Here is an 11,136-nt window from a genome sequence, read left to right on the forward strand (position 1 = left end):
GATACCCTAAACAACATAGTAACTAAAAGTTGTGATACTTTGTGTTGTTTAGTTTTTATAAACATTCTGCTTAGATAGTAATCATGACATTATAATCACAGAGTACCTTTTTATATGTCAACAACACGAGAAAGACTAAGACATCGAATATGGTAAAAATAAAATGCTTACATTACCTTTGTATATAGCTGTGCCTTGTTTCTTGTTACTTTTTAAAGATCCATCTAAGTTGTGATTAACAGAAGTTTTGTCGTTGTCACTAGCCATTGAAAGGTTTCATTAGGGTTAATATGGACGTAGTATCATACTTATTAGGGAATTCTAAGATAAAAGAAAGTCTCTTCGTTATTTCACACGCACTTCAGGACAATAAGAAGTATAAAAAAAGACTTTTAATAAATAAATTGCGACAACCTATGTACATGTTTACACCTTCGACAACCGACTATATAAATTCCGAATTCGTAACCGCACTATTATAAAAAAACAAAGAACATAAAAGTTAAAAACTTTTCTTCCAATACAAATTAATTTGTGTTATTTTCGTAATATAGATTATTTTTCTTTTTGTCAAATATCAAAATTCTACACATAATACTTTTTCGAATTACCTATATTTCAAAATATAATATATCTTTGAGTCAAACAAATATTTTAAGATTTGCAAGTGGAACACATTTTTCCTTGAAATATACAGATAATAAAGTGTTTTCTAGTCTTTTTAATTAACAATAACAAGCCAAGAGCAAATTTTTATTAACTTTAAATTTGTTAATTTATTTTATTCCTACATTGAATGGTATGATTTTTGGATAAATGAAGGAATAAATTTACTTATACATTTTACTTACTGCATTAAATTGTGAACACTTATATAGCAAACTAAAGCCATACTAAAGCAAAATATTATATTAAACTAGCGGTCCGCCCCGGCTTCGCCCGTGGTACATATTAACGTTTTATCTACATAAGAACCATCCTCGTACTTCAAGGAATATAATAAAAAAAGAATTATCGAAATCGGTTCAGCTGTTCTCGAGTTATGGCTTATGCGCTTACCAACACTTTTGGGATTCATTTTTATATTATAAAGACTAGCGGTTCGCCCCGGCTTCGCCCGTGGTACATATTCACGTTTTCTCTACATAAGAACCATCCTCGTACTTCAAGGAATATAATAAAAAAAAAAAATTAAAGAAATCGGTTCAGCTGTTCTAAAGTTATGCGCTTACCAACACATTTTGGGATTCATTTTTATATTTTACATTAACGAAAAATATATGGACAGTGAAGATACTAATGTACATTTGTACACAAGGATTCTGAATACGAAAAAAATGGCGGAATCTAGATAGGTATAATGGATAAATCTAGATGCACTTGCGCATTTTCCCTAACCCATTGAAACAAAATAAAAAAAGACGTGTGGCACTCGGGGACTGCCGCGGTAAAGCTATTGCAATTATTGCATAGCATGCCTTCAAGCAACACCTCCAAGCCCGTCGGAGTGGGGAGCGTGAGGTTTTTTCGTTACGAAATTTCTCGATTAAAATAATTAATTTCCATTTATTAGGCCATAGCCAGATATGTATAAATACATAATAATTATATAAGTTAAGTTAAGTTTAAGTTCAGCTTTTTGCTATTCGAGTGTTGAAAATGGAAAGGGTTTTGTTTTTAACTAAAAAATATTGGAACTACCATTTATTAAATAGACTGTGGTCATTTCTCATTTCGCTTTGTGAATTGTGACTGAGTTATCTGTGAACACTCTGTGAAGTGTGCAGTACTGCTGTCTGCTGTGCGTTTGTCTTGTTTGATCTTTCATACCTGCCTTTTTTTATTTTGTTTAAAGATTGAAACTTAAATAATACAATAAACGTAGCATTAATTTGTATTGTTCTATGTTAAATTCGTCAGATAATAAAAAATATATAATACAGTGACTTAAAAAAAACTCATTACTTTCTGATGTGATAATATTGAGATGTCATCTTATATGGCAGGTGTTTTTGATTTAGATTTAGATGTGGATACAGTTACAGTCGGTGACTCTGATGAAGACGATATAATAGAAGTAGACGAGGCATGTACAATTTACTGTGTCAATACCTTTCAGATAATTTCTAACCTCTAACCATTTTCTGACACTGTTCAAGATATTCTTGTATTTATATTATTTTTTTACAACAGGTTGATTACGATCCAGAACTTCATGTACAAAGTATTGTAGAGTAAGTGCTTAACTTTTACCTTTGTAAAATAAATAATATAACATAAATGCATGTAAACAAATTATCTCTTTTTAGTTCTGAAGGATCTGAAACAATACAATTATCAGAAGATAATGTCAACCCTGGTCAATGCAAGCGTCTTGGTCCACAAGACTTTGAATTACGCAAAGTCTTAGGCAAAGGTGGATATGGAAAAGTGTTTCAAGTCCGTAAAATCACTGGCCCAGATGCTGGCGCACACTTTGCTATGAAAGTTCTTAAAAAAGCTTCAATTGTACGCAATCAAAAAGATACTGCTCATACTAAAGCTGAAAGAAATATATTAGAGGCTGTAAAGGTAAATAGATAATCTCATGGAATTTCCAAAACACTTTTTAAGTTAAGTATCAATTTGTAATTTATTTGTATTGGTTTCAGCACCCATTTATAGTTGAATTAGTATATGCTTTCCAAACTGGTGGTAAATTATATTTAATTTTAGAATATTTAAGTGGTGGAGAGTTATTTATGCACCTTGAAAGAGAAGGTATATTCCTAGAAGATACTGCTTGGTAAGTTTTAATGAATAAATGAGGTTGTTATTTAGTATTAAAATGTATCATATTATATTTTATGAGATTACATTTTTAAATCTTTTAGCCCTTGTATAAAAAGAGGTAATTAATGTATTTAACATTTATGAAAAAATAATAAGTTCATTTAAATTATCATATTGCAATATTGGTCATACATTAAATTTACTAAATGTAAAAATATTCACGAGTATTTTCAAAAAGATAGCGTAAATGTAGTAATTACTAATTACCATAAATCATAATATATACAACATTACAATATAACTTAGTATCTACTTATTTCCCATATATTGTGATAATATTAATATTATTTATCCTTATTATGTTTCAGTTTCTATTTATCTGAAATAATTCTAGCCTTGGAACATTTACATAGTTTAGGCATAATTTATCGTGATTTAAAACCTGAAAATGTATTGTTGGATGCACAAGGTCATGTGAAACTGACAGATTTTGGATTATGTAAAGAACACATTCAGGAAGGCATAGTTACACACACTTTCTGTGGAACTATAGAATATATGTAAGTACAACTATGTATAGGAGAACAGCAAACAGATGACAACTTTTTTCTTTACATGTTTAAAACATGTTCAATTATAATTAATTGGATTGCATGTGTTGTTGTCCACTTTATATTATTTAGCTTAATATTCAATAGACTTATTTGCCACAAATAAAAAATACTGCTCAAATTAGTGAAAAAAAATATGGTAAAACTTCATTGTCAACTAAATATTTCTACCATACAAGCATTAGTTGACGAAAATGGTTAAGTCAATTTTAATCAATGTTTCATCCATATAATAATAACAAAAATGAAGCTAATAAAAGCATGTTAAAAAAATAAACTCTCCCTCAAGGTGAAGAACATCCATTAAAATATTTTTAACAAAGGTGTTGTTGATTTAATTCAACATAAGTAAATAATAATAACGATGTTATGACACAATAGGAAAAGATAACATTAACTTAAAGTAGCTACATAACTAGGCAATTTGTTTGGAAATTGAATAATATGTTTGAAGCATATTTATAAAAACATGTTTCTTCAATAATTATTATGCTGACAAAACAATTAGGGCACCTGAAATCTTAACTAGAAGTGGTCATGGAAAAGCAGTCGATTGGTGGAGCCTGGGCGCATTAATGTATGATATGCTGATTGGACAGGTAACCTTATTTACATTTATGTTATTTTTAAATTACTTAAAGAATAAATTAATTGATTTATTCTCACTTTCAGCCACCATTCACAGGAGATAATCGTACAAAAACTATAGAAAAAATACTTAAAGGTAAACTAATGTTGCCAGCCTACCTCACACAAGATGCTCGCGATTTGATACGACGCCTTATGAAACGTTCAGAAACGCAACGCTTAGGTGCTGCTGGAGCAGCTGCAGTTCGCGGGCATGCCTTCTTCAAGCATGTCCATTGGGATGATGTATTTGCACGTAGATTAGAACCTCCAATTAAACCTAAATTGGTATGTTATTTTTTTGAGTTGCAAGCAACTCATATTATAACTACTTATTTAAAACAATTGTAATATAAATATACAAAAAATATAACACCCAAAAAATGTGGAATATAAACTTTATGCAGGGCCACATTAAAACAATTATTTAAATATATAGATTTATCACTTCTGAGAAATCTCTGCCAGCCATCTGATATTTATTTATATAAGTAGATAAAGTTGAAATATATTGTAGAATGGTATAATATGGTATATTCCTCCAGGGCTAGCATACCTGCTTCATACAGATACTTCTTTCTTTCCTGTTACATTTCTTACAAAATTTATATGAATTACCTTTAACATATTAATATATTATGTAATGATGGTAAAAAATAAATACCCTTATATTAATATTATGACTAATATTCAAGGGCACTGAGATTATCAACTGCTGTATATGAATAGATAGCAAATATTAAAAGATAAATTAAAGTATCAATAAGTATTTGATGAAATATTGATTATGTGATATATTTTATTACAGCACTAGCTTTCGCCCGCGACTCCGTCCGCGCGGAAAAATTAAGATTTATTTTTTTCTACGTATTTTTCCGGGATAAAAAGTATCCTATTTTATGCCCAGGATAATAAGGTATAATTATACCAAGTTTCATCGAAATCGAACCGTTACTTTTCACGTGATTCCTGAACATACAGACAGACAAAAAATTTTTTAATCACATATTTGAGTTTGGTATCGATCCAGTAACACTTCCTGCTATTTATTTTTTCAATATTTTCAATGTACTGAATTGACCCTTCTACTGATTTATTATATGTATAGATTACAAGGTCATATTTTATTTCGACATTATCTTGTTCCCATAAAAGTATTAAATAGGTACCTACTTTGCAAAAAATGTCATGGATAAATATTGAACTTTACAAGACCTTTTAGCTCTAGTGACAGATAACATCCCTTTATAACCACTTGTATGAAATGGCCAGTTGTAAAATTCTTCAAAATATTAAATTATTTCTCAGTAGATCATACATGTGAAAAACTACTAACCTAAGAGCCCGAAATACAGTATTAACTTCACAATTATGAATAATTTGTATTTTTAGACCAGTGAAGATGATGTATCTCAGTTTGACACAAGATTCACACTCCAAACTCCAATTGATTCGCCTGATGAGTCAACACTTAGCGAAAGTGCCAATATGATGTTTCAGGTACCATTAATCTAACCTTTTATATACTAATGTTTTGTTACAAAAAGGAGCATATTCAATTATATTGTAGCTAATTTTTTTAATAAAAATCACATTTATATGTTGATATGTTGCAGCACAAATGAAAAATATGTATTTAAATGTCTAATATATACAGTCAACTTTAAAATAATAAGTTTAATTTGTTCCAACATTAAAATTACACTAAAAATCTAGGGATTCACGTATGTGGCACCGTCAGTAATGGACGAGATCCACAAGCCGCGCGTGATCACAGCCCGTTCGCCGCGGCGCCCGAGACCCCACCACCACGCCTTCACCATACCGCCTGCGTCCACAGCCCACACACATGCACATGCTCAACCGGAAGACTTTATGGATGTACAAGGTCTACCTATATAGTAAGTGAATTGTTATATAGCAATGAATGAGACAACTTAACTATGAAAGTTGGTCTCGAGGGCTGGACCCTTACCAAATGTGGAATGAATGTAATATTTCTGTGTAATGTCTTAGATTTATCTCTCAGCCTAGCTTTAATCCTTACAATTTGATTTATGAAGATTTAACTGTATTTTGAGCCAAAAGGCTTTAATGCGTATCTATTACTTATCCATCCTCGACTATAAAAATGCATATTTAAATTACTGATTTGTATTTTTTTTTTTTTGCAGGCCTAGAATAATTCACATAGCTGACCATTTTATACAAAAAAAAAAGAAATCAACAACAAATGCTGCCCATGTATTGTGTCCGTAACATAAATGGTACTGTTTTATACTATTATTAATAAAAATGTACATTTTATACAAGTTACCGATTAGTTTAATGTTTGGTAGGAATTATTCACATGTATTAAAAATTGTTCTAACATGAATATGAATATGTGACAGAGTATAATAATAATTAACAATATACCTTGTTACCAAGCTTCATGAATTGAATTAAAAGGTCATTTTTATTTTGTATACAGAGTTTTATTTCATCATAGTGTTCCTTGACCAGTTCTGATCCAATTCTATGTTATTACTAGCTTACCGCCGGCTTTGTCTAAAACCTAATAAATTATATACTAAACCTTTCTCTTGAATCACTCTATCTATTAAAAAAAACCGCATCAAAATCCGTTGCGTAGTTTTAAAGATTTAAGCATACAAAGGGACATAGGGGACAGAAAAAAGCGACTTTGTTTTATACTATGTGCTGATGATAATATAATGATATTCATTTCCTAGATAAATCATATTTTATGAAAAAAAAATTTGCAAAAAAATACTGCTACATATAAGTATTTCTACATTAAAGTAAATGGAGATTTCATATTATTCAGAATTCATTGTAATTAATAATTATGCAACAAGTATCAAGAGAGACATGCATACTATTATATTTATTTTATAGTGTTCATTATTATGTATAGAATATATAGGTACCACTTTTGTAGGAGAAGATAGAAAGTCTCAAAAATACTAAAAGAACAAACTTTTATTTAACAAATTTATGAAAAAAGAGTAAATACTTCTAAACAATAACAAATTATTATCAAAATGTTTACACTATTAACTGCATTTCTAAACAAGCATCGCACATAAGATAAATATGGTTTTCATCTAATTCAGGAATCATTGAAAATTGAGTATCAGAGTTGCATTTTTTACTATGTCTTTCTATTGATTCATAAATACTATTCTTTATTTCTGATAAAGATAATCGAGTTTTTAATACTATTTTACATTTATCACATGAGACCACCCCTAGATTAAATTTAAAGTCATTTTTTTGGCACACTGGACAAATTACATGATCTTCAACTTGATATAAAGACCAATCAATATTATCTGTTTGAGATTTTTCATATTCTTGAGTGTACCTGAAATTTTAGGTATTTATCATTTAAAATGTAAGTGATATGAATAAAATTAATTTTATTTTATCTTGGTAATAATATGATGAATATACCATTCAAGTTCCTCCTGAATTAATTCTTTTTTTATTTCCTCAAGGACTTCATTATCTTCATAAACAGAAAAATCTTCAGTGAAATTAAATGTATCTTTGTATAACTTAGTTAAAGTTTGTTGGAGATCATCCTCGGCTAAAGGTCCACGAAACCTGTTCATTAACATGTTTCGACATTTTTGTATCTTATCCTTGTAATCCTAATAAAATAAATTTAATTATATTACGCGGACCCTCACTTGTGATCAAGATACGGTACAAAAACTGTTTGATTAGAATAATGGAAATAAGTAGGTACCTTTCTCATTTTTTCTTTTAACTCTACTGGAGATTGTGAATGTTTGCATCTAAGATTTCTATATGACGGTGAACTTGAAGCTCTTGGGGAATTCATTTTGAATTTATAAATTTTCAAACAAAATTTTCTTCTAAGGTTTAAGATCTAGAAATTATACTTAAGTTTAAATGTCGAAAAAGTTCATAAGAAATTGAGATTTGAGGCAATTGTAATTGGACAAATTAGACAAAGACTACTATGTATATACGGACAATTAGAGGTAATAAGAATATATTTTCTTGGAAATTTGAAATATTGCCCGGGTGCCTGCCTGTTTATTTTTGAGATTTGACAAATGACAATTGACATTTGACATTCTCAAAAATCCAAGTTGACAGCTGCGGTAGGTAACAAATGTATTTCCACAGAGTAGGTACGAGAGTCGCCTCCGCCACGGGCGCGGCGTACAAGCGGTGTAGACCAAAAGCCAGTCTCCTCTCTATACAAAAATAGTCATGAAAGAAGTCCCATAGTCGCGGCGATCTGTGGCGGGTGGCGGCGATGTCTGCGCCAAAAATAATGTTGCATAAATTATTTAATTCAAATGTTCTAATATTTAGGTAAATTATTGTGTAAAGGGATAGAGAAATTACAATTACGACTTCATTTTTTGTGACGAATACACTATTAAATTTGTAAGTTCGATGTGGGATGGTGTCGAATTGGTCCCATGAAGTCCCATTTCTTCTTTAGGTTTGATCATAGTTGTAGAGTGGCAACCTTTTTCTTACAACACAGCGTGCAACACAGCCTCTGTGTCAAATTTAGATTATTAAATTTATTAAATTTTAAATAATTTTAATTTTAATTAATTAAATTTTATCTGCGCCTGTTTGCTGTAGGCAAGGCTGTAGGCTCGGCTGTAGGCAAGCTGTAGACTTGGCTGGCTGTAGGCAATGGGCGTTTTTCCATTACCCGGCCCGGCACCGGCACCGGCTCCGGCGCCGGCGCCGTGCCGTTGCCGGGGAAGCAAAAACGTATGAAAATGTATGGCTCGCTTTTTCACTTACCGGCGCCGCGGCCGGCACCGGCACGGCATTGAGTCCTGCCGGCGCCGTCGCCGTCGCCGGGGTAGCAAGCTTCCCACTTGTGCCGGCCCGGCAAAATTGCATATGTATTGCATATTTATATGAATTGTAGCCGTGTGAGTGTGTAACTGCGCGGGGCGGGTAGGAGGGCGCGGAGCGGAGGGCGCCGGTAAGTGAAAAAGCGAGCCATACATTTTCATACATTTTTGCTTCCCCGACAATGGCACGGCGCCGGCGCCGGTGCCTGTGCCGGTACCGGGCCGGGTATTGGAAAAACGCCCATACAGTTTTTGAAAATTACCTATATACCTTTTTAGAAATAAGTACCTAATGGGCGTTTTTCCATTACCCAGCCCGGCTCCGGCACGGCAACGGCATGGTCGGGGACCGGTACCGGCACCGGGACTTCGTTTTTCCATTGCACCGGTCGCGGTGTCGATGCCGGTTTACGCCCGGTCCCTCCGCTCCGCTCCCTCCTACCCGCCCCGCGCAGTTACACACTCACACGGCTACAATTCAAATAAATATGCAATACATATGCAATTTTGCCGGCCGGCACAAGTGGGAAGCTTGCTACCCCGGCGACGGCGACGGCGCCGGCAGGACTCAATGCCGTGCCGGCGCCGGCGCCGGTAAGTGAAAAAGCGAGCCATACATTTTCATACATTTTTGCTTCCCCGGCAACGGCACGGCGCCGGCGCCGGCGCCGGTGCCGGTGCCGGGCCGGGTAATGGAAAAACGCCCAATGGATTAGAAAATATAAAAATATAACTAGTAACACAGACTAGTAAATAAATAAATTTATATTATTTAACACAACTATCTATACTAATATTATAGAGGAAAGGTTTGTATGTATGTATGGTTTTCACGCATAAACTACTGAACCGATTATAATGAAATTTAGCACACATATAGAGGGTAACTTGGATTAACACACAGGATAGGTTTTATCCCGGAAATTCCACGGGAACGGAAACTATGCGGGTTTTCATTTGAAAACGCGGGCGATTAGCTAGTGAATACTAAAGTTATTCATAATCTTTTAATAAATCTATATATATCTTAATAAATAAATAAATAAATAAATAAATATAAAACTCAAAGGTGACTGATATAGTGATCTATCAACGCACAGCCCAAACCACTGGACGTATCGGGCTGAAATTTGGCATGCAGGTAGAAGTCATAACGTAGGCGTCCCCTAAGGAAGGATTTTAGAAAATTCATCCCCTAAAGGGGTTTAAATAGGGGATGAAAACTTATACCATGAAAATTTATCTTTTCCACGCAAGCGAAGCTGCGGACAACAGCTTGTCCTTGATATATTCTTTCTGACCTGATTTTTTAAATTATTGGACCCAACATGATTAACTTAATCATTTAAGTATAGCCATTATGTAACATTCAGCATTTGAATTAAAGGCATTCAATTATCATATTTAGTAATTATTACATCTGTGGTTATTACTGATTACTTTTTTGATCAGTACATTCATATTTAATATGCACTGTATATGTACATTCGATATTTTTTTCGGATCTCATAATAATTGTTAATTATTTCTCAAGCGTGTATTATCTTCCCAACGTGACATTATTGAATTCCTTAAATTTATAATCTGTATATTGTATATAGCTAAAATATAGCAACTTTAAGAGCAAATGTCAGGCATGTGGAAAAAAACAATGTGAGTACTGAGTGATAAGTGAAAATATGGTACAAGCGGTGTAGACCAAAAGCCAGTCTCCTCTCTATACAAAAATAGTCATGAAAGAAGTCCCATAGTCGCGGCGATCTGTGGCGGGTGGCGGCGATGTCTGCGCCAAAAATAATGTTGCATAAATTATTTAATTCAAATGTTCTAATATTTAGGTAAATTATTGTGTAAAGGGATAGAGAAATTACAATTACGACTTCATTTTTTGTGACGAATACACTATTAAATTTGTAAGTTCGATGTGGGATGGTGTCGAATTGGTCCCATGAAGTCCCATTTCTTCTTTAGGTTTGATCATAGTTGTAGAGTGGCAACCTTTTTCTTACAACACAGCGTGCAACACAGCCTCTGTGTCAAATTTAGATTATTAAATTTATTAAATTTTAAATAATTTTAATTTTAATTAATTAAATTTTATCTGCGCCTGTTTGCTGTAGGCAAGGCTGTAGGCTCGGCTGTAGGCAAGCTGTAGACTTGGCTGGCTGTAGGCAATGGGCGTTTTTCCATTACCCGGCCCGGCACCGGCACCGGCTCCGGCGCCGGCGCCGTGCCGTTGCCGGGGAAGCAAAAACGTATGAAAA

General features: G+C 33.2%; 3 protein-coding genes across 5 annotated transcripts in view; 1 reads left to right on the forward strand and 2 right to left on the reverse strand.

The window, feature by feature from the left end:
- The window catches only part of LOC123690877 (phosphatase and actin regulator 1), a 37,967-nt gene extending 37,534 nt beyond the window's left edge, over positions 1 to 433 (reverse strand). For all 3 annotated transcript variants that reach the window (XM_045634987.1, XM_045634985.1, XM_045634983.1), the window contains exon 1: positions 177 to 433. In XM_045634987.1, the coding sequence (XP_045490943.1) occupies positions 177 to 267 (91 nt within the window). In that variant the 5' untranslated portion in view covers positions 268 to 433. The remainder of the gene's footprint in view (positions 1 to 176) is intronic.
- Positions 434 to 1,778: 1,345 nt separating this feature from the next.
- Positions 1,779 to 6,478, forward strand: LOC123691283 (ribosomal protein S6 kinase beta-2). Its single transcript, XM_045635600.1, has 10 exons — positions 1,779 to 2,086; positions 2,194 to 2,234; positions 2,310 to 2,571; positions 2,652 to 2,785; positions 3,141 to 3,332; positions 3,892 to 3,982; positions 4,056 to 4,298; positions 5,403 to 5,510; positions 5,727 to 5,911; positions 6,185 to 6,478. Coding segments are annotated over exons 1-10 (1,356 nt in total). The 5' UTR covers positions 1,779 to 1,987; the 3' UTR covers positions 6,186 to 6,478.
- A 497-nt stretch (positions 6,479 to 6,975) lies between these two features.
- Positions 6,976 to 8,084, reverse strand: LOC123691169 (RPA-interacting protein-like). Its single transcript, XM_045635443.1, has 3 exons — positions 7,768 to 8,084; positions 7,470 to 7,669; positions 6,976 to 7,380 (listed from the first exon to the last, which is right to left on the reverse strand). Exons 1-3 carry the CDS (start codon positions 7,861 to 7,863, stop codon positions 7,062 to 7,064), a joined length of 615 nt encoding a protein of 204 aa, XP_045491399.1. The 5' UTR covers positions 7,864 to 8,084; the 3' UTR covers positions 6,976 to 7,061.
- Positions 8,085 to 11,136: the final 3,052 nt, after the last annotated feature.

The sequence above is a fragment of the Colias croceus genome, chromosome 4, assembly GCF_905220415.1.
Source record: "Colias croceus chromosome 4, ilColCroc2.1".
In the NCBI taxonomy this organism is placed as follows: domain Eukaryota; kingdom Metazoa; phylum Arthropoda; class Insecta; order Lepidoptera; family Pieridae; genus Colias; species Colias croceus.

Coding starts and splice junctions, on each gene's coding strand:
- LOC123691169 (XM_045635443.1), bottom strand. CDS start 7,863: ATGAATTCCCCAAGAGCTTCAAGTTCACCGTCATATAGAAATCTTAGA. Junction 7,670..7,767: donor TAAAAGAAAAAATGAGAAAG/GTACCTACTTAT, acceptor TTATTTTATTAG/GATTACAAGGATAAGATACA. Junction 7,381..7,469: donor ATTCAGGAGGAACTTGAATG/GTATATTCATCA, acceptor CTAAAATTTCAG/GTACACTCAAGAATATGAAA.
- LOC123691283 (XM_045635600.1), top strand. CDS start 1,988: ATGTCATCTTATATGGCAGGTGTTTTTGATTTAGATTTAGATGTGGAT. Junction 2,235..2,309: donor CATGTACAAAGTATTGTAGA/GTAAGTGCTTAA, acceptor ATCTCTTTTTAG/TTCTGAAGGATCTGAAACAA. Junction 5,511..5,726: donor GTGCCAATATGATGTTTCAG/GTACCATTAATC, acceptor CTAAAAATCTAG/GGATTCACGTATGTGGCACC.